Source organism: Electrona antarctica (assembly GCF_951216825.1).
Source record: "Electrona antarctica genome assembly, chromosome: 18".
NCBI lineage: Eukaryota > Metazoa > Chordata > Actinopteri > Myctophiformes > Myctophidae > Electrona > Electrona antarctica.
In genome coordinates, this window is record NC_136799.1 from 30,221,444 (window position 1) to 30,244,525 (window position 23,082).

The window sequence follows — 23,082 nt, forward strand, 5'->3', positions numbered from 1 at the left end:
AACCATTTTGGTTCTGGTATTGGTCCATGGGGGTTTTGTGTGTGTGTGTGTGTGTGTGTGTGTGTGTGTGTGTGTGTGTGTGTGTGTGTGTGTGTGTGTGTGTGCGTGTGTGTGCGTGTGCGTGCGTGCGTGCGTGCGTGCGTGCGTGTGCGTGTGCGTGTGTGGTTGGGGGTGCTCACAAAGGCCTGTGCCAAGAAGCATTCGTCATTTTCCCATCTTCTATCGCAGTCCAAGACACTGGCAGTCATTACTGAACTGGGACTGTTTAAGCCAGAGTTCTACGTAACTGCGTGCCGGTGATGTGCACCAGGCACCGCAAATAGCTTGTAGATCAGCTATTTGCGGTGTGAGACACATAAATCATGCTTAGGTCATTCAAATGCATATGTCCCACATGGAAATAGGGAGAGCTTATAATTTTATTCTATTTTTTGGGGGCTGGGAAATTAATCTTTTTCGTAATCGTGATGATGCGAATTTCCGTGTCAACCTTTGCAACACCACCCTTCATATACAGTATTAGTAGTATTAGTAGTAGGAGCATTCCTGGGGATTGTTTGAATTCAGGGTGAGTTGTAATGTTTTTTCTCATCCACTGTAGCCTTTATGTGATTGAGATAATTTGATCAACCGAAACCCTGAAACTCCACATGGGACACGAGACACAGCAAGACAAATAATTCTCCCTCTTTTACGATTGTTACTTTTTTCCATATAATGCTTTGAGGATGAGCCTTCGTTGGTGATAGGATCAGCTTTCAGGAGTGGAAAATGAGGTTGAGGGGTCACACATAAAAATGGAAAATGTCCCAGTGGAGTACTGCTCTAAATTAGGGTCGCTCTAAACATGGACACTACATCCGTGCTTATTTCTCTTGGCCTGAGAACCGTAGACAAAAAGAGACTTTATTTTATTTAGACTCTCAAAATGGATCTATATAACTCTGTGACCGTGATATTTATAACACTCGCCTTTGTCTCAGATAACTTACGCCAAAACAACTGAAAATGATTAGGTGACAAAAAATTGTTTTGTATTTCTCAAATGCAACTTGAGAAATGGTGTTAAATGATCGCATCAGTGTGTGGTGGATGAAAGGCCACGCAACAAATAGGTGATGTTCATTTAAGCAGCATTAAGCATCTCTTTTTCCGCCTTTCCTTAATGAATTTACCCTTGAATGCCTGACAGCTCAGCTCTCGAGAAGAGCTCAAACAACTCAAGGGTTGCTTATTTTAGCCTTCTCTTTATCAGTGTTGCAAAATGGAGAATTAATCAGGGCTATTAGGGATGCAGATTACCACAAATGTTTATCATGCCAAACTTAAACAAACAGAGGGAGGCAGTGTAAGCAAGGCCAGCCAAATTAATTTGTATAGCATTTCAATAAGGTAATTCAAAGTATTTTACACAAACCAGTTAAAGCATTAAAACAAAGTGTTAAACACATTATAAAGGAACATTTACATACAATGAAAATGTGATAAAAATAAAATAAAGCAGATTATGAGAATAAAAATAAATTAATCAGAAGCCTCAAGCAAGATGTAGAGCATTTTATAATGTGAAGTTACTCTTATTTTGATGTAAAAATAAAATTGTATAGTGTGTGTCTGCAATAATGTGTAGCTAACAAAAAAGAAGATGAAAACACAGCATTGTAATTATATCTAAAAATTCCAGCACTTCTTGGATGTTCAGCATTGTTTGACTGTTTACCCAGCACTCGCAGCAGCACATCCAAGAACATCTAATCACTGAAAATTTTAGGCTAAGTTACATTTATCACATTATCCTCTGTGCTGAGCTGACTTCATCTGAGGATAGAGGAGAATTTTACCCATCTGTCATTTTTTGCTGGTTGTGAGAAGAACTCAACATTGATCAATTGAATAATGAGATAGGAGGCAGTGTGTAGTGTACAGATAGATAACGGATTGATAAATGATAAAGGCTTGAAGCCTGTCCTTATGTGAACTTGCACGATGACATGCAAGTAACTTTAGCAGGTGGAACTAAAGGTACCATACTATATCTCAGTTTAAAATATGTCATTTTTACCGTAAGACAAGGTCGTCCGGCAACGTATAAATTAGGGATCAACTTACACTCTATATACTACGTACTCAATTTCTTTCGATCCGTCACCACAACTCAGCACCAGCTCACTCTCAATCGGTGGTCACTTCTTAAAGTCATTAGATGCTGTATTTTCTTTTAATATTATAATTTATAAATGTACTTTGCATAATATGTCATCATTATATTATTGCTGGTAATCTCTACATTGCATAACATGATCACCTAAAACTAAAATAAGTAAACAGGGAGGGTAATAGTGATACTACTCAAGGCATGATAAAATGTGAGCAGCAGGATGGACTGTGAAGCTATGATTCAATAGTTGTTAGCTTTCTTTTCAAATTGTTTTAGGTTTACGGAGTCACTGGCCTGGGACTGATTGAGTTAGCCTGCTGAAAAATGAAAGGCATATTGCATTGCTGGCTGGAGGAGCAGTCCCTTGTCCAGACTAGCTGAGATTTAACAGCACATTACCAGTGGGTTTATGTATTTTAGTGTCAGGATACTGAGCTGTCTGTGGCTCTATATATTGATCCATCCCTCAATGTAATGGCTCTGTCTGCTCCCCATCCCCTCTTTTGTCTTCCCTCTGTTGCCCTTCTCTTTGCCTTCTGCAGCCAAAGGGCTTTCGACGATACTACAGCTCCCCATTACTGATTCAGGAACAGTTTGGGATCATCAAGGAAGTCATGCCCATTGGTGAGGACAGTCATCTTCATTTCTGTGATAAAGTTTAACTTTCAACCCACCAAAATGAAATGCATTGAAGTGGGCAGTAGCAAATTCCATTATCCAAGTGAAGTGACACATTCTTCCAGTCTAACCATTATCCAAGTGACACTTTCTGTCAGTCTAAATGTTCTTACACACCAGGAGCATTTTCTCTTCTTTTTTTGTGAAATTAATTCACTAAAAAAAAAATTTCTTCAAACTATTGTTTGTGTCATGAAAACGTCCACACAGAATGCAGATTTTATGTGGCGATAAACACATTTTATTCGCAACGAGGTAGAACTTTCACCACAAACAAATGCATCAACCTGTATGAATGAGACATCACACTACCTTTTGTCAACACATCATAGTTCTTATAGCTGCTCGTATTTCTCTATGTTGTCTAGCTTGTGGTAATAAGGTGGACCCTGTGTACGAGGCTCTGAGGATGGGGACATCGCTGGCACAGAAGGCCAAGAGAAACAGTGGTTCTGAGTCCCCTCACAGTCTCTCAGTAAGTATGATTCAGAGGTTTAGCTGCAACTATAGATGACTTTCTTAGCGATTATTCTATCTATTATTTGAATAATGGAGAACTGTGATTTATTTCTTCTTTACTTTTTTTAATACAGTATGTCAACAAATCAACACAAAATTTGAATAGTTTTTTTTTTTTTTTTACAACCAAATAAATCAATTAGTCTGATTAACTGATGAAGCACTTTTTTATACTTTGTTGATGCACAATAAACAGAAATAAACAGAAATCTACAAGCTCACAATGCATCGCATCGCAGTGGTTGTAAACATGTAGATTAAGTTTTGAAAATGTCACCTGTAATGACAAATAGAGATGCCAAATTGAAAGGGGTTACAGACCTATTGGACTTCATGGCCCATTTATGCTACTGTATTTTAAAATGGTAGGGGAAGGATGTATAGAAAACAGAACAGAACAGTACAGAACACAGACCAGAATGCCACTATTCTTGCATTTGTCTTTGTCCGGGTGATTCGAGCTCGAAGTTACATACTGTACAACTCCCGTCCTGCAGTTTTTAGATCAAGTCCCTTAGTTCTGCTCAGTCTCTCTCAATTACTGTATTGTTGTAATCATTAAATGGGATAGTTTTCCACATACACAGGCACATTAAGATAAGAAGATTATCACAGTTTAGAGCAAGCATTATGAATGTTATGTTTAGTCCAAGTCAGACATACAAAGTCGATGCTCTCCTTAGATATGGCCACTGTGCAGCAGTAAACACTACCAATAAAGGTAGTGGTTATAGGGCAATGAAGAAAGGGATGTGTGTGGGACTGCTCACATTACAGCTCTTTAGATGGACTGGATAGATTGTTGAGCTAGGCTACACTCTCCAGTCTCCTGTCCCTAGTTTGTGTAACACAAAATGAAAGCTCTTATTTATAGCTTATCACTTATATTATAAGCTGTATCTGCAGCTGGAATAGGCAGCTCTCTCTTAAGTGGATGTGAACGCTGTTGGCTTGAGGCCACCCTGTCCAGTACAGCTGTTGGTGAATGGGTGTGTGTCACTTGCAGGCTTAAGACTGAGTTATACGTAGCTGTGCACGGGTGTCGTGCACCGGAAATAGCCGATCTACAAGCTTATTGCACATCACGCTGCAATGTGTTGTGAGCTTGTAGATTGGCTAATGTTGGTGCACGACACCAGTGGACAACTAAGTATAAATCAGTCCTAACAGACACAATGTGCACCCAGAGGGGGTTATGATAATAGTTACCAAATGCAGTCAGACTGGACTGCACATGTGGCGGTTTCTAAGGTACTTTTCCAAACCTTACAGTCTCCCTGCTGCAGTCTGTTATGTTCAAGTCATCCACTCATTCACTCTGTGTGTATGTGTGTGTGTGTGTGTGTGTGTGTGTGTGTGTGTGTGTGTGTGTGTGTGTGTGTGTGTGTGTGTGTGTGTGTGTGTGTGTGTGTGTGTGTGTGTGTGTGTGTGTGTGTGTGTGTGTGTGTGTTCTCTCTCTGTATGCGTGTGTGCGCAGACCAGTGATTTGGACAAGGTTCCAGAGGAAGTGGCGGCAGCCCACAGCAGTAGGCATGAACTATCCAGAGAACACAGTGATGATGGTGAGTAGTATCCAGTACAGTGAGTAGTATCCAGTACAGTGAAGTATGAGTAGTATCCAGTACAGTGAAGTATGAGTAGTATCCAGTACAGTGAGTAGTATCCAGTACAGTGAGTAGTATCCAGTACAGTGAGTAGTATCCAGTACAGTGAAGTATGAGTAGTATCCAGTACAGTGAGTAGTATCCAGTACAGTGAGTAGTATCCAGTACAGTGAGTAGTATCCAGTACAGTGAAGTATGAGTAGTATCCAGTACAGTGAAGTATGAGTAGTATCCAGTACAGTGAAGTATGAGTAGTATCCAGTACAGTGAAGTATGAGTAGTATCCAGTACAGTGAAGTATGTGCATCTGGAGAAAAGAAAAGCCAGGCGGCGGTGACATAGAGGGAGAAAAATGCAATTGTGTTTTTCCTGTAAGTGAGGCTGCAAAGGTTGCAACATATAATTGCATGTCCCCAAAACACCATGAAGTATTTAGGAATAAGGCCTTGGGTTCCATTGAGCTAGACTCTCTTTTCTGTCTCTTCATTCATTGAGCTGTCTACAGAATACACCAAGGGCAGAGCTCAAAGAAAACTAGGTTCTCTGTATTTTCTTTGTAGTGGTGGCTGGGCTCTTTCAATTGCTGATACAACAGGTCCCTAGACTCCCTACTGGAGGGCAAATCATTGACCCTTAATTCTTGCAGCAGTCAACCTCCTGCAGCAGTCAAAGAAGAGGAAACAAAGACAAATGTAGAGAAACATCACCTATAGTGAGAGTGGTAGAGCATAGACCTCGCTATTGAAATAAATCATTTGAAGCACAGAAGGCTGATCAATATCCTTCAAAGACAACTGAAGCATACCCTGAAGGAGACAAATAAACCTCACGCTGGGATTCTTGGGATTTGCTGAATGAGAGTGAAGGGAGTTGACGTGGAGAGAGACGGCTGATTTAAAGGAGCAGAATGAATTACTGATAGAGAATGAAGGTGGGATTATATAATAAACCTTCTGACTTCCGTGTCTCAATGAACTATCGCTGCGCTGGATTCATGCATTATAAACCCAACCTTAATATGTCATACTCACATTTCATTATCAATACTTTGAACTGTTATTCCTGTGAAGCCTTAGTGGTTAAATCTCGTTGCCAGTGATTGTAAAACATATTATTCTGTGTTGTTTTGTTACTGAGTGATCTGTTCTGTTTTTAGTTTTCACAGTCATGGAGAATGGAACAGAGCCATACCACCAACCAGAGAGAATGCCTGAGGATTCACTGGTGAGAAACTCGCAACCTAACCACTTGAACCCTAGCATCCCTATTCTGGGGATGAACAGGCTTTAAGTGCTTAAAGTACACCAAAATGTTCAATTAAAATTCAAGATTGATTGTATCATGAGAGACATATTAACACACTGCAACAAAACAAACCACACCAATGCAACTTGTAACTGCCATTAGGGATAATGGTTGATAAGTAGTTGCATGTTGCAAGGAGTTGCGTGCCGAATCATTGGTGTGGTTTGGGGCTAAAGAAGGACATTCAAATTCAGTAAACACCTATTCAGGACACACCGCAGAAAAAAGTTAAAAACAAATTGTAACTAGAAAAAGTGCCCTTCTGGGCACAGGTCTCCACCAGGAGGATAGGACTGTGTGAGATGTTTGGCAAAATGTTTAGGATTAATATAAACATGTTTTTGAGGCATTTTGTTCCAAAAATGTGTTTTGCAAAAATCAACCTGTTGGTGGCGCTATAACAGGCCAATGTGAAAAGGGTGGGATATATTCCTCAGCCTAGTAAGAAAATGTGTGAAATATTTCACGTAAATTGCATGCTGCGTTCATGATTTGAGGCTTTTGTTCAAAACGGGGCAATCTTGCAAACTGTGAAAGCTAATTATAGCCAATTAGGATGGAATATGAAATATCGGACAGATCCGACTTGAGCACATGACCATAGAGATAGTGTGTAACGATTTGTGAGATTTTTGGACAGAATCTGGAGGAGTAATATCAAAAAATGTGTTTTACAAAAGTCGGCCTCCTGGTGGCGCTATAAAAGGCAGATGCGGAAAATGCAGGTCAACGGTTTGTCCTTGGCCTCTAGGGAGTGTGCATGCAACGTTTCACGCAGATCGGTGCAGTTTTAGGTAAAACATGTGAAAAGCTGCCTCATGGTGGCGCTATAACAGGCCGTTCTGGAAAATGTGGGGCAGAGGTTCATCGTTGGCATCCAGGGAGTGTGTGTGCAAAGTTTGGCATCGACCGGGTTAACGGTGCCGGAGATTAGCTGGTAACAGGCGGACGGAAGGACACCCACACACACACACGGACACACGGACGGAGTGCAAAACTCCGTCCGTGGAGACAATGATTAAAAGGGCGACCATCTCTAAGGCATCTAGTCTCCATATAATCCCTTTGGGTGGTGGGTGAAGATCCATGTGAGTCGCAGTCGCGGAGAACACATGCCAACACAACAGTGATATGTTACCATGCATTCTATACAGTAGGACAGTAGATCTATGTCATCCCTAGTAGATTATGGAAACCATGATAAGAAGTAAGAACAGAATGAGCAGGAACACACTTGCATCTCATATCATATTGTACGTACAGTCAGTCCCTCTGATACAGTAGTATCAGAGGGACTGACATGGTTATCAATATGCTTATGCAGCTATATGTAGCTACAGTATATGTGTCGTCTGAGTCAGGCAGCTGAGGCCAAACACAAATCAATATAAAATACACAATAAAAGGAGAGTTGTTTGTATACAGTAAATAAATAATATTAAATAAAACAGAAAAATAAGAGGCAGCTCAGCAGCAATGATACAGCAGACTTGTAGTTTTCTGTAGTAGTTCTGATTCTAGAAACATAAAGGAGACCTGTCCCTGATGACATGATATCGCACAAGATCAGAACATTTTGACCCTAAACCATTCAAAGCATTAGTATTTTGAAACCAGAGTAGAAATCTAAGAACTGGAGTAATTTGCTCCACTTTCTTAGTATTAGTAAGGACTCGACCAGCAGCCTTCTGAATAAACTGCAGCTACAGTAGATAATATAATTCAGACTTTCCATGTTAATTGAATCAATAGAATAGAGTCCTCACTGAATTTGGATAATGGAAATAAGAGTGAGAATTTGCAAATTGTTGTTTAACAGAAAATGCATTGTTTATGTGAAGCACTTAAACAAGGTGCATTTCACATTGTTTGAAACATCTTCTCAAGGTTTTCTCATGTTTCAAGGTATATGGTGTATTTTTTTTTATTGCGCTGTCAGCATTTAGTGTACCGTAGATCAGAGTCTAGGAGGGAAGTGCTGGCATGGTCAGAAAACCTCTGACTGACTGACCAGCTACTGAACTCTTGCTAGCCTGAGAACCAAGACAGTCAGTTCTTACTGTGTGACCCTCATCAGCTTGCTACACTTGGCCTGGCTCCATCATCACTGCTGTATTTCCCAGGAGTTAAGAGGAAAAACCTATTTCTCTGTCAGTACAAATCATACCCATACTGCCTTAGACCCTGGCACACACGATAAGAATAAAACCAGCTTGAGAGACTACAGGGCCATATTTATTTTATACTGCACAAACAGAGCTAACTGTGCAATACTCATGTGAGTGAAACAGAAATGGTAAGATGCTTGTGGACACAATACTATCGCCTGTAGAAGTGAAATAAATATTGAATCGATTCATTGCCATTCACTCTTTTCAATTTCCATTGTGGTTACTTGGTGAGAGAGCTGCGGCAGTGACCACAGTGGAATACTGGGAAGATTCACAGTAGATTTTCTATTTGAGGTTAGATTTCCTGTTTACCTTTTAGTTGTACATGTTTATCTCCTAATTCAACAATGGAAAAAGACACATAAACATGTTGGCATTTACAAAAATGAACAAATAAGCATAGAAGACACAGACCAACACACACCCCCACCCTTACCTCTATCCTCTGCACACACCCAATACAATCTCCCAGGCCAGTCGGCTATTTCAGGGAAGACGCACGCTGTGTGTTTTGCGGTTATCAGCCTGGGCTGCGCACAGCTGGCAGTACGCCGTTTGTCTGTCTGACGACAGGTCCATTAGAGCAGAGGGGCCAACAGACAGACGGAGACTCTGCAGGGTAATGAACATAGGAATGAGACATACGGTCATCACTTCTCCACCTCTCCACAGGAGCATACTGCCTGTGGAGAGGCAAACGCACGCACGCACGCACGCACGCACGCACGCACGCACGCACGCACGCACGCACGCACGCACGCACGCACGCACGCACGCACGCACGCACGCACGCACGCACGCACGCACGCACGCACGCACGCACACACACACACTGACAGTGATCCCTTGGGATCACTGTCAGTTCACATTTCCACACTTGAGGTTGAACTGCAAAGTTCTAAACCAACCCTGTCACAGACTGCACAACATTTTGTAATGTAAACAATTACGGTGTGAATTGTTTTGATTGGTTTTATTTTTGTTTCACTTATGCAAATCCACCACAGTACGCAATACTACTTTTTAAATTCAGACTTTTTTTCCCACCCACAAGCTATCATGTCTGAATGACTTGATAGACCTGTCGCTCTCACCCCAATAGTCAGCAAATGCTTTGAGAAGCTGGTGAGAGAATAGATCTGCTCCATACTACCTGCCTTGTCGGACTTGTCGGACGTGGCAGTTTGCATACCGTCAAAACGTATCCACCGATGATGCAATTGCCACAGCTCTTCACACCGTCCTGTTGCACAAGGATGACAAGAAGCTGACATACGTTGTTCGTGGACTGCCGCTCAGCTTTCAACACCATTGTCCAAGCAAGACTTGACACAAGACCTAGGAGATGATCATGAACTTCTGGAGGCAGAGGAGAGAGCATGTCTTCATCGAAGTAGCTGCAGTGGAAATGTCAGCGAGTTCAATTTCCTTGCAGCACACATCGAGGAGGAGCTCAAGGACACACACATGAGGAAAAAGGCTATACTGACTATACTGGTTTCGCCGCCAAAGGTACGGAGATAGACTCCGATTCAGATTGTACTACAACAGCTCCATTAAAAACATCTGGTTTGCACTGCCCGAAAAAACAAAAACCTACAGAAAGTGGTGCGGTCAGCAGAACGCATAATGGGAGGCAAGCTGCCCTCGCTCCAAGAACTGTACAAGAAGAGGTGCGTAGTCAAAGCTCAGCGCATCAAGGACAGACACCACCCCAGAAGAGGTGCGTAGTCAAAGCTCAGCGCATCAAGGACAGACACCACCCAAGAACTGTACAAGAAGAGGTGCGTAGTCAAAGCTCAGCGCATCAAGGACAGACACCACCCAAGAACTGTACAAGAAGAGGTGCGTAGTCAAAGCTCAGCGCATCAAGGACAGACACCACCCAAGAACTGTACAAGAAGAGGTGCGTAGTCAAAGCTCAGCGCATCAAGGACAGACACCACCCAAGAAGAGGTGCGTAGTCAAAGCTCAGCGCATCAAGGACAGACACCACCCAAGAAGAGGTGCGTAGTCAAAGCTCAGCGCATCAAGGACAGACACCACCCAAGAACTGTACAAGAAGAGGTGCGTAGTCAAAGCTCAGCGCATCAAGGACAGACACCACCCAAGAAGAGGTGCGTAGTCAAAGCTCAGCGCATCAAGGACAGACACCACCCAAGAAGAGGTGCGTAGTCAAAGCTCAGCGCATCAAGGACAGACACCACCCAAGCCACAAACTGTTCAAACCCCTACAACAACAACCGCGGCCGGGCAAAGTGGCCTACCGTAGTATCAAGGGCTGGATGCACCAGGTTTATGAACAGCTTCCATCCGGCTACCATAAGACTGTTGACTGTTGAACTTTTGCTTTCCTCATGTGAAACCTAATGGTGAATTATACCAGTAAAGCAACCTTTTGTGGTCGAACTTGACACTTGCTGATACTTTCATGTACAATGCACTGATAGTGCACCTTATTTCTAAACCTCATGCACATAATGTGCATTTATTGTCATCTTTATTGTGACAATAAAGATGATTCTAGAAAATTGTAGGTTATGGAAGGTTCTGGGTTACCCTTCCTAGTCGAAAAGGCCAATAGAGGCTTATCTATGGTGAAATGTAGCTCTCAAGGCTGCTGGTGAGCTGTTAGTTGTAATAAATTGACATTGGGCGATGTTGTGCCTTTCATTCTGGTTCAATGGAGTAGTTTGCTTTGTTACCGGGGAAACTTGCCTCATCCATCAGCCATATCGCTCGTCCACCTGGGTTTATGTTTATTGAAGGATCCCCATTAGAGACACATGACTGAGCCTCTAGTCAAAATGGCCACAATGGGTGCTCCATTGGGGCCATTTTGTACAATGGCAAATTACTCCTCATTTATACTGTGCACCCATGTCTCACACAAAACATAGACAATCTACAAGCTCACAACGCACCGTAGCTTGTAGATCTGCGATTCTCAGTGATACACAAGTGAGTACAAATCAGGTCACATTATGTCTTTGACATGGCTCTATCACATTCCTGGATTAAGCAGATTTTCACATTGTCTTGTAAAAAAAGAAAAAAAAGTGAGCCTTTGATTCTTTCTTATACTAGCAGGATTGCTAGTATAGGAAAAGATACATACATGTAATGTATCTGGAGGACATTTCCCAGAACCATTAGACAAAACAGCCCTCAGCTTCTCAGCTTCGGGTGCAGGAGTAAGGAACACATTAAGCATTCGTCCAACTCTAAACAATATTTTTTCCCACCTTGCGACTGGTAGTGCTAGAATCAATTATGATGTTGTTACAAGAAAATAGACCATGACCAGCAGCATGGTAAAATTCATATTGGTAATTTATGTGTGTGTGTGTGTGTGTGTGTGTGTGTGTGTGTGTGTGTGTGTGTGTGTGTGTGTGTGTGTGTGTGTGTGTGTGTGTGTGGCAGGAGCAAACACAGTTACAGGAGGATGACCTACTCAACACCTATGTAGCATTGTACAGCTACACTCCCCAGGACACCCACGACCTGGAGATGAGGTCAGTTGTTTTTTGCCACTCAGTAGGCGTTCCCACATAACTTCCGGTCACGCGCATACCCTAGTCTATACTGTAACTGTCTTGGGATAGCAGAGTGATATACTGTACATGTACACAGTATTAATGCACTTATTTCCTTTCGAAAACACTGTAACCAACCTACTTGGTCCTCTCATTTATATTTTCGCCCCAAAATGGCAGATCTACAAGCTTGTAATGCGTGGTAAGCTTATAGATCTGCTAAATTTGGTGAATATTCACCTATTATGATATGTCCAGAATAGGGATGCTAGTTTTTTTATGTGGAGCAATAGGACGTTTGTGCTGTGAATATTTAATGTTTCTTTATTCTCTCTATTAATGTATAACAGCCTACAAGAGAAACCAGCTACATTTACCGTACTTGAGTATTGTACTTACAGGGCAAGAGCACTTTGGTAGAGGTTTGGGTTGTGTAATTACCTTGCCACGATGTAACTCCAAAGGTGCATGGACAAGAAATCTAAAATAATTGCTCCATTGACTAGAAATTGATCATTCAAATTATGCTTGTGCGGTGAAACAGCTTTCACTCTTTTAACACTTAAACGAACACAAACAAAGCTGATTCAGACAATATAGAACATCACCAAACCCAGTACGGTTTATTTCTTAAATTAAACTTTTGAAGATTTGAACATCCGGATCCATGGATCCAATCTAAAATGTCTTCCTAATAAAAAAAATTGCAAAAATAATAATCGCTTTGTGGCGCAACTAAATATGTTGAATGAAGTAATTCAAGCATTATTACTCCAATAGTCACTTGATATTACTTTATTTGGATCTCTCACAATTACAAATGCTTACAGCTCATCCAAAATAAATCTGTTTGTATATTTGCTGTCTCACTTACCGTACAGACTCAAAGTAGAAGCCATACGTTGCTGCCAGTTCCTCCTTCAGTGCAGACTTAAATGACCATACTGGTGGTCGGGTATGTTTACACCACTGACTACGGCTCAACATACTGTATACTTGACATGACTGCCAGCATCACAGTTATGTTTAGCCAGCATTCACTCAGGTAACTGCGGTAGCGTATGAATGATGTTGGAGAAAATGTAAACAAACACGGTATCTAAAAATAAAGCTATTAACAGGAAAATTGCCTTGTGTTTACGTACGATGCGATGAAGCTGTGAATAGACATTAACATGTTTTGATGGCGTATTTTGACTGCGTTATGGTTCTCTGACTCAGAGCTGATGTGTCACCGGATTCTAACCATGAATAGCCTCTTTACTGTTGCTTTTCTGATTGACTTTGTAATGCTAATATGGCAGTTATTCTTAGCTGTTTCTGAATGCTAAACAACATAATGTGTGAGCATACAAACCTACACATGCACTCACACATGCACGCGCACACACACACACACACACACACACACACACACACACACACACGTGTGTGTTGCGCATGTATTTACCTTTACAGATAAGCGGTGTCAGTGAATGATAGTCGATAGTCAGTGGAGAAAATCTATCTGGTCATAGCATAGCTTTCCAATGACTACTTGATATGAACAATAAGGCCATCACACGGCTAGCACTTTTGATGTTATGTGCTCTGTGTTGGTTGTGATGTGGGTGTTGAACAGACTGAAGACGAATATCCTTCGGGACAATAAAGATTATTATTATTATTATATTATACTTTTTTGGTAGTATAATCCACTTGTTTTTCATTAGTCTGCTTGTGTTATCTCAGGCTAATTTCAGGCTATTCAGTGATTAATTATATCAGAGTGCTTCAGAGATGAGTCATAGATATGAGAGATATGAGACCTAATTATTATTATTAACATTTCTTCTTTTTTGGAGGTGGCTATTAATTAGTGTGGCCTGATTACCTGTTTTCTGTTCAAGATCTTATTTTTAGTAACCTTAACAGGGGCAGCTAACGGAGGAGAAGTCGGATTTGGGTTTCATTGGCCAAAAAACGGACAAAAATGCAGTCAATTCCATTAGCTTGTTTGTCCATTCGCCTTCACCACAGGATACGATAATGTTTGTTTCACGTCAACATGTGAGAGAACAACAATGCACAATGGCTACAGTATGACTGTTACAATGTTATTGTTATTATGGAAGAATCTGAAGCTTAGACCATCAATTTCTGCCCTCTATGATCTCTGATGAATAGATAGATTTTAGATTAGATTTTTAACAGCCCCTTGAAAGAGAGCATTCTCCTTCTATCCCTCATTCACTCCCTCCTTCTGTCACACACACACACACACACACACACACACACACACACACACACACACACACACACACACACACACACACACACACACACACACACACACACACACACACACACACACACACACAATTCCCATAGAAACTTCAATCATCATGTCTGTTAAGGTATTCATTGGAATCTCTCGTACAGTTCAGTTCACTGAAAGTGTCTCTAAATCTCTCCTGATGAAAGTTTATTTCAAAGGCTCAGGATCCCAGTATAGTGAGTATGCATCCAGACCAACATGGAAAAGCTTCAATGGTGAAATGGTTAAAGTGGTTAAAAATCTGGACACATAAGCGCAGCATAATTGCTGATGATGGTCAAATAATGGTCAATATATTGACCAAACCTATCAGTCTAGTTCTAGAAATCTCTAATCAGAACATTCCATTTTCTCTTGAAAAATGGAAATGTAGCTACTTGCAGCTTCACACTTTGATTACACAATTACTGTGAGACTGTATGATGATTATGATAATGACGTGTGCTGCATTATTAAACATCAGACTGATTGCTCTGCTATTTGATGTACTTTCTTGTTGAATAACCATCTTTTACCCCCTTGTATAAGTGAGGGTCTGTCTTTTGCTGAGCCTTTCAGCACTGAATGCTGTGTTAACTTCACTGCATGCTGGAAAAATGTACAGCAGCTTACAAATGTCCTGCTCTTACCCTGGAAGTCCCATGTATCAAGTTGTTGTTGACAGCAGAGGAACATTTTACAGCATCAAATGTCATCGCGTGTTTTTCCTCACCTGCCATAAAACCACATTCTCTGAGTCATGTTGAGTATTCCCAGCAGAAGACTGTCAGCATTTTAATTGGACCACAAGAGGGAAGCACAGGAAACAGCCTAAACTGCATTTGGGCCCAGCTTTTGTCCCACTGCTCTCTTTTGGTTCTTATGGGTTGAGTACACCATGGCTTTGAACAGATGCTAGTAATTATGACACATGAGTTGATGAGGTATTTATGATTCATTTTGCCCCGAGTCTGCTGGGTGCGGAAGAGCTTCAGAATGATAGAAGACCGTCAGGAAACATGAACTATAGCCTAAAAAGATCCCCAACTTGATGATTAAAAAAAATACTCTTTTCCTTTCCTTTCAACCGGGTGTCTCCATTTGGACATGTCATCTATTGACTTGCATGTCGGCTGCCAAGCATATTTGCACATACCTCTCAATCTTGTATGTGCCTCTCAACCTGGTTTCATATGTGAAACAAATGTCCAAGGTTTTGTTGTTTTAAGTTATTCTATAGCTTTTAAAGAGTGAGACTACAGGACTTTCTTTTTTATGTTTCCCATAGTACACTTATAGTACACATAATGCACTTATTTTTGTTGTATTTCTGTACAGACCTGGGGAGAGAATCATTGTGGCTGATGACTCCAATGATGACTGGTGGAAGGTCAGTCTGCAGTCAGTAATGTATTTAATTATAACTCATGCAATTTATTTAAGTTGTTTGTTTTGTCAGCCTTATTTCAGACATTTCTTTATATCCGTACATTTACTGGTAACCAGTGAGCATACTGGTTCTCAAAGTGGGTCCTTTACTGGGTTCCAATCCAGGAGGTCCCCGGCAAAATGAGGAACAGTTTATACTTACATTTCACTTAAGCCGTATTTTATTTTTCAGCTATTTTTGAAAAAGGTTGACAAAATGTGTCAACCCTTTTCAAAAATAAAAATAATTAGTGCCAGGGACTCCCATAAGAGCATATGTGTCAACATTTAATGTATATGCTCTTATGGGAGTCCCTACCACTAAATATTTTCAAATGGGGACTGCAACCAAATACATATGAATTTGGGTGTCCTTGACATGTCTGCATGCCACTGTGTTGATCAGTGACGTTAGTGTTTTATTGTATTTTGTACCAAGCCAAGAATGCATGATATATGGACTGATAAATTACAGGCATTAGAGCAGTAAATGATGTTAGTAAGACAACAGCCAACCTCACGACAGAGAAGCATGGCAGATAAATTAGGGAAATGGGAAAGCCAAAACGTGACTTGGCAGGGGAAGCGCAGCGCTACCAGGCTACAGAGACATCCATGCATCTTAACAATGTTGATGCTTTCTGCAGATTCTTCGGAATTCGATACATCCAAGCTGTTTGGCCTTTAGCAGTTTAGCACTGTGTAGTAAGCCTTGCTGAGCCATGACAATTTCGTCGCCGCCATTACCCAAGACGTGGCCCGCAATTCAGCCGCTGCCCGAAAATTACGAATATAGGAACTTGCTCTGTCCCTTAATGGTATTTTGGTCAAGCGTCACCCGCTATCTTTTTTGCCGACACCGGTATTTGCGCCTAGAGGTGTGGTCATGGGCGTGTTGGCACGCTTTCCCCTAAATTGCTATTTTGGTCACACACATTTGGGAAGACGATAGTGGAGTTTAAAACCACCCGTAACGTATACCCGTAAGCCGTGCCAAATTAGTTTGGTAGACATGGAGATGTCCTTGGAGTAAGGCTGCGTCATCTCTCCTTATTCTCCTATACGCATCTCTTTGTAATTTTCCTATAATCAGCAGAAGTGAGTGCCTGCCACTTCCTTGTGTCCATTGTGTTTATAATTGTATAGTCAAAGACGTTATTTGGCTTGTGCGCAACTCCAATCCAATTGATTTAATACAAGTGAGACTTCAAGGCAGCAACGCAACACTCTTCCATGGGCTATAGACCGTAAGGCTATGAAGCAATATAGAACTGGGCATAACGGGCAACGGATAAGGGATCTCTTAAAGGCAATGGCACGTGGACTGGTGATTGGTTTAATTATTGTAACGCCCAAACCACACCTATGCATAATATAACGGGTAACGGAGGTGTTTTAGGGATTTAGACAGGTACCAACTTTAGTGGGGGAACACCCCTTCCCCACTGCTAAATCCCAAAACAGTGTATTTAGAAAGATCAGACGAAAATGGAGCCCTATATCTCCTGTTTCTGTAGCATGAGGATGGACAAGCTTGATGGACAAGATGTACAAGTACGCCCCCTGGACATGACTCTAGTATGTTGCAGGGCCTTACCCCCAATCCAATCCTTGATGCTGAAGTCTCTGAGTCTTTCGTATGACCCAGCCATGCAGGGATCAAACCCCCAGTCCCAGGGCGGAGCACTGTACCAAGTGATTATGTTATATATGATGTGGACATTTTTTTTTAGATAATCATTTGTGATCCCCAGAGGGAAATTCAGTTTGTATCGGAACAAATAGCAGTAATAATGTAAGTATAATATACTGTAGTTACAACAATGAGTTAGATTGGTTAGCCAACAACACCAGTTATCTCAAATCACCTCTTTACATGAAACTGTTTGTCTACAGTTAAAGGGATTCTTTCATTGAAACTAGTTGTATTAGTACCTTCTGTTTTTTTACGCTTGGTGTCTTTTTTTTGTCCAGGGATTAATAGAGGACAGGATTGGCTTCTTCCCATCATCCTATGCTCATCCTTTGCGGCCTGGGGACCAGGTGTTCAGGTGTTCCAGGACTTTCATTGGCTGTAAGGAGCAAGACCAGATCACTCTAAAGGAAGGACAGGTAGTCTTGACTCTGTGTTTTTATAGTGCATTGAGATTATTGGTATGGACAGAACTAGAAGACTTATTATTACAGATACTTAGTGCTATTCTCTTCCCAACTACTCCAAGTCCTTACAGATTAATCGAGCAAAATAATCATTGAGGACAAGCCGTTACTATAGAAGGACTGAATATTCTGGAACTGTAAATTGTAAATGATGCATTTATGTAGCACTTTTATCCAAAGCACTTTATGGCCGTTGCCGTTTTGGTATGGCTATGCTTGAACCACTTGTTCCTGCAACCAATCAACCCCCAGTTGAGATTAAACCACTAAACACAACTTCAGTTCCTGGCCCTGTTCCTGTGTTCTTGAAGGAAGCTCAATATGCACTGTCCAGTAACACAACAACAACCACTACTACGCCACACTGGTAGAGCAAACACACAAAGAGAATGTTCTGTAGTTCTCAACATTTTTAATTTCAAGGACTTCGTTACTCTGATAGTAACTGAGAGTACTAATGGAACCAAATGGACACTTATGGGTCCAATTGGTCCCATTTGCATACTCTCAGAGTTACAATCCTGTAAGGGTCCACAAAAGGAACCCTGAGGGTCACTGTGGAACCCAGTATCCACTGCTCGAATTGTTGTTTCCCCTATTGATAATCTTACGGTTGTCCATAACCACTTTGAATCTGGCATCCCTATTTTGGGATCTTTCTTTCTTTCTTTCTTTTTGCAAAACTTTGTCACTATTTCACTTTTAAAAAATTGTCTTTTTTCTGGTGACTGATATTGTCCTTCTAATACGTGAGTTCCCGGAGGAGGAATAAATAAAAACAGTAAATGAAAAACCATGGCCTCCTCAAAAAACACCCGTCCTTTTTTCTTGTGACTGATATTGTCCTTATCCTGATACGTTATAAGGACAATATCAGTCACCATAAAAAAGGAAGGGTGTTTTTGATTAATCTATTATGGTTAAAATGGGAGTTTGAAGTTACAATGGGTTTGTATAAGAAGGAGGCGGGGCAGCTAAAATTAATATAAAATATCTAAATACTGAATCAAGCAACTTAAAAACTGTCCGGGGTGTTCACATAAGACTGAGTTGACGATGAAATTAACAAAATATGTTTTGAAAGTGAAATATCCCTTTAAGTGGTTAATAGTCATATTTGCCCTTATAATCGTCATCATTCCCACAGATTTGTGTGAGCTGCGAGGATGAACGCAGTGGCTTCATCAAAGTGTCCTGTGGGAAAAGGATTGGTTGTGTACCCTGTGATGTTCTGGAAAACATTTGAGAGAGAGAGAGACGCTGAGAGAAGTGGAGAGAGAGGATGTCAGTGGACGAGAGTCAGAGCGAGAGAGAAGAGATGAGAAGGGCATGAAGGCTGTGACGAGATCACGTAGACAAAGGAGAGGGGACTTTCAAGATGGCTGTCATGGAAAGCACTGAGTCTCTGTGTCCATATTTCAGAACGTGATGCTGCTTCTGCCCCTGTGGACATGACCTTGTTTTAGGCCACTGGCTGAGCTTACGGTACCTTCCTCTCAACCTTAAGATGAGAGATGCTGAGCTGATGGATGTTGTACTATATAATGGGAACCTGGGGGGGGGGGTATTTTTGTTTATTTGCACTCTTGTTTTATTCTTTTGACACATATAATACATGCTGCAGTGTGATTCTGAGGGTGAGACGTCCAGGCTTAAATGTGTCCCTATATTTGGCATGTCATAATAGGTGAAAACTCTCAAAAATAGCATGGGCCTATTATGCTTAATTTATTCTCCGTCCTACAACGAATAGATCAGGCTTTAAAGTGGTAAATATATGAGATGTGTAGAGATGTAAGAGACAACTTTCAACGTGCATAGGGCTTGATTTATACTTTGTCACATTGACAGAGTAACTCAACTGAATTTACGAAATTTCTGACAAAGTGTAAATTTGCCATAAGACAAAATTGTATACATCTGCTTACAATGAATGTTTGTTTGTTTTTAATTTATGCAATGGCATACTTCTTACAGGTACTTCTTACATTTGTTTCAAATTATATTAAAATCAAAGGTTTTGCTTTAATACAAATGTAGATAATGCACTAAAATGCACTAAAATGTGTATTTATTGTCTCTTGGATAAATCCTAATACTAGCAGCTAATAAGATAAGAAAAAGATTCCAGCAAAAATAATACAGTAACCTTGATTATTTCACCATTCATGAAATCAACTATTTATAGCACACAGATTGTCACAGATTCCCCTGTGACAAAACCAATAAAGCATAGTAACATTGCAATTTACTGAATATCAGGAACAGCAGAAACTGTGGAGGAGTGTTGAGGAGCTTGAGACAAAGAGTTGGGAAAGTCTTCTCTAAGAAGCCCCATTCCTGTTTCCCTCTCATTTTATGCAAGATATTGGCTTGTCTAGTTGCTTAGCCTATGCAGTACAATTTATTTTAAGTATAATTATGGAAAATAATTTGAATGTTCTTTTTTATTTCTCCTGGTCCTGTCATAATTAAGTATTATCACTGTAAAAGACAACTGAATGAGATGCAGATGATGAGTTACGGTACAGCTGCCTTGTTGGCAGTGTGTGTGTGTGTGTGTGTGTGTGTGTGCGCGCACGCGTGCATGTTTGCTCAGAACTAATGAATCTGTTCAAAGCAAACACTTGAGAATACCTTGAAGACATTAAACAATACATTTCTAGTTATAGCTTTAAATGTAACCTCTCAAGACAGATTTTCAACTTGCAATAAATATGTGTTACCATGATCATTGGGTTGTTGAAGTGAGCTCCAGCCTCCCAGGGAGCAGGCCCATGTGCAGGAAGGAAGCACCTGAACATTTGCATGAAGTGGCGTGACCAAGCTTTAGTTTCTGTTATTGTCTCCACCAGGCCGAAGGCATGGGGAGAGAGTATGTTTTGCACTCCGTCCGTCCGTGTGTCCGTGTGTGTGTGTGTGTGTGTCCGTGTCCGTCCGTCCTTCCGTCTGTGAACAGCTAATCTCCGGCACCGTTAACCCGGTCGATGCCAAATTTTGCACACACACTCCAGAACGGCTTGTTATAGTGCCACCAGGAGGCCGCTTTGTGCAAAACAAGTTTTTGGACAGTACACCTACAGATTTTGTCCAAACATCACACAAATTGGTACACAGTCTCTCTAGAGCCATTCAACGAAACAGGTCTTTCAGATTTCTCAGACTCCATCCTGATTGGCTAAGATTGGCTTCCAAAGTTCGCAGGAGTGCTCAGTTTCAAACAAAATGCTGCAAATCATGAACACATCGTGTGATTTCCATGAAATTGTGCACGCACATTCCCACTAGGCCGAGGAAGAAATGCCACATGAACATTTTCAACTCAGCCTCATGGTGGCGCTATAACTGGCCGAAATGTGTTTTTACCTCTAACTGCACGGATCTGTGGATAACTTTGTATGCCAACTCCCTAGAGGCCAAGGAAAAACCTTTGCCTGGAATTTTTCACATCTGCTCTTTATAGCGCCACCAGGAGACCGACATATGTAAAACACATTTTCTAATATTACTCCTTTATCCAAATTTCACGCAAATCGGTACACATGCTCTCCATAGTCATGTGATCAAGACGGGTTTGTTTGATTTCTCATAATCCACCCTCATTGGCTACAATTCGCTTCTAAACTTTTCAGGAGTAGCCTGCTTTGTACCCGTTTTGTACAAATCGCCACAACTACTCAACGCAGTGTCCGATTGTGGTGAATCTGTGCATGCATATTCCCACTAGGCTTTGGAAGAAATGCCACTTGACAGTTTTCAAATCAGCCTCATGGTGGCGCTACAACAGGCCAAGCCACGTCACACACACACACACACTTATATTGCTCCTAAACATTTTGCCAAACATCACACACACACACTCCTATCCTCCTGGTGGAGACCTGTGCCCAAAAGGGCACTTTTGACGAACTATGACGAAAAATGTTCGTCAACTATACATTTTATTAAAAACTATGCTATGATCATGATAACTAAAAACTAGACTAAAATGTGAGATCCAGTATAACAAAAGACATGTCAATTTATGTTTGGTTGCGCATGGGTGTTGCGCTCTGAAAATAGCAGATCTACAAGCTTGTATATTGTCTATTTTCAGTATGTGACCATGTATAAAATCTGACATTGCGACGTCATCAAGGACTGCCAAAATAAATTTTTGTTGACAAAATCAACTGTACATTTTGTTGACTAAACTTTTATATTTAGTCGAGTAAAACTAGACTAAAACCAAAACATTTCAGATGACTAAAATATGATTAAAACTAAATGGAATTGTATTCAAAAGACTATCACTAAAACTAAATCAAAATGTGCTGTCAAAATCAACGCTGGAAACGAGGTTGCTTCAGATTAATCTGAATGGATTCTCCAATTCATGAGTTTCAAACGTAGTTATACACCTGTTGGTGTTGCAAACAAATTAAGTAGTTCTACGCCAATCAGACCGTTCAGACAAATTGAAACACCTGTGGTGATCCCCAACATGGCAGGTGTAGGACTACATTTGAAACTCATGAATTGTTTTAAATGTAAACTCCCCCAGGTTTCCTCTTTCCTGGCTCAGAATGTTCTACAAAGGATACAGTACTATCTTGTTCAGATCCTACTTGAGTGGTAAGGTTTCACACTACAGTATATACAATAGGATATCTCACCCTGAAACTCAGCTTCATGGAATGTCTTAAGACCATTGTATTGTACATATTGTATGCACACAATTAAAATATCTTGATTATTGAGAGGATAATATTGTATTTTTTTGTACACTACACTCTTGCACTTTTATTTAATGTGATCCACAATGTATCCATAATATTCAGCTTTATACTTCCGTAAGCCCCTGTATACTGTAAGTGATGGTGTCTCCTTACACATCTGACTAGGCAATCTAGAAACCCTGAAGTCGACTTTATACAAGATTACTCCTCTGTAGCCCTTAAGGCAGTGATTCCCTGGTGGGTCCCCAAATAATTGGCAAAATAGAAAGATTTCAATGATAAATGAATAGTAAAAAAGTTACAAATAAAAAAGTGGAATTTAGAAAACTTACATTTCTTTGTAATATAGCAATAAATAGGAACGTACTAGCCTACTTGATCCAAGCAGGAACACAATTTATTGATTGATCAAATAACCATTCTCTAAAAATGCACACGACCACAAAGGTGTTAAGTGGGCCGTGAAAACGTTCAAGATGTTCAAATGGGAAAGGTTGGGAACCTCTCTG

The 23,082-nt window shown here is 40.8% G+C and overlaps 1 protein-coding gene across 3 annotated transcripts in view; it reads left to right on the forward strand.

The window, feature by feature from the left end:
* Positions 1 to 20,824, forward strand: part of stac (SH3 and cysteine rich domain) — a 38,761-nt gene extending 17,937 nt beyond the window's left edge. For all 3 annotated transcript variants that reach the window (XM_079527279.1, XM_079527280.1, XM_079527281.1), the window contains 8 exons: positions 2,701 to 2,782; positions 3,205 to 3,311; positions 4,833 to 4,917; positions 6,116 to 6,183; positions 11,859 to 11,950; positions 15,606 to 15,657; positions 17,670 to 17,807; positions 19,003 to 20,824. In XM_079527279.1, coding sequence (XP_079383405.1) covers positions 2,701 to 2,782; positions 3,205 to 3,311; positions 4,833 to 4,917; positions 6,116 to 6,183; positions 11,859 to 11,950; positions 15,606 to 15,657; positions 17,670 to 17,807; positions 19,003 to 19,101 — 723 coding nt within the window. In that variant the 3' untranslated portion in view covers positions 19,102 to 20,824. The remainder of the gene's footprint in view (positions 1 to 2,700; positions 2,783 to 3,204; positions 3,312 to 4,832; positions 4,918 to 6,115; positions 6,184 to 11,858; positions 11,951 to 15,605; positions 15,658 to 17,669; positions 17,808 to 19,002) is intronic.
* Positions 20,825 to 23,082: the final 2,258 nt, after the last annotated feature.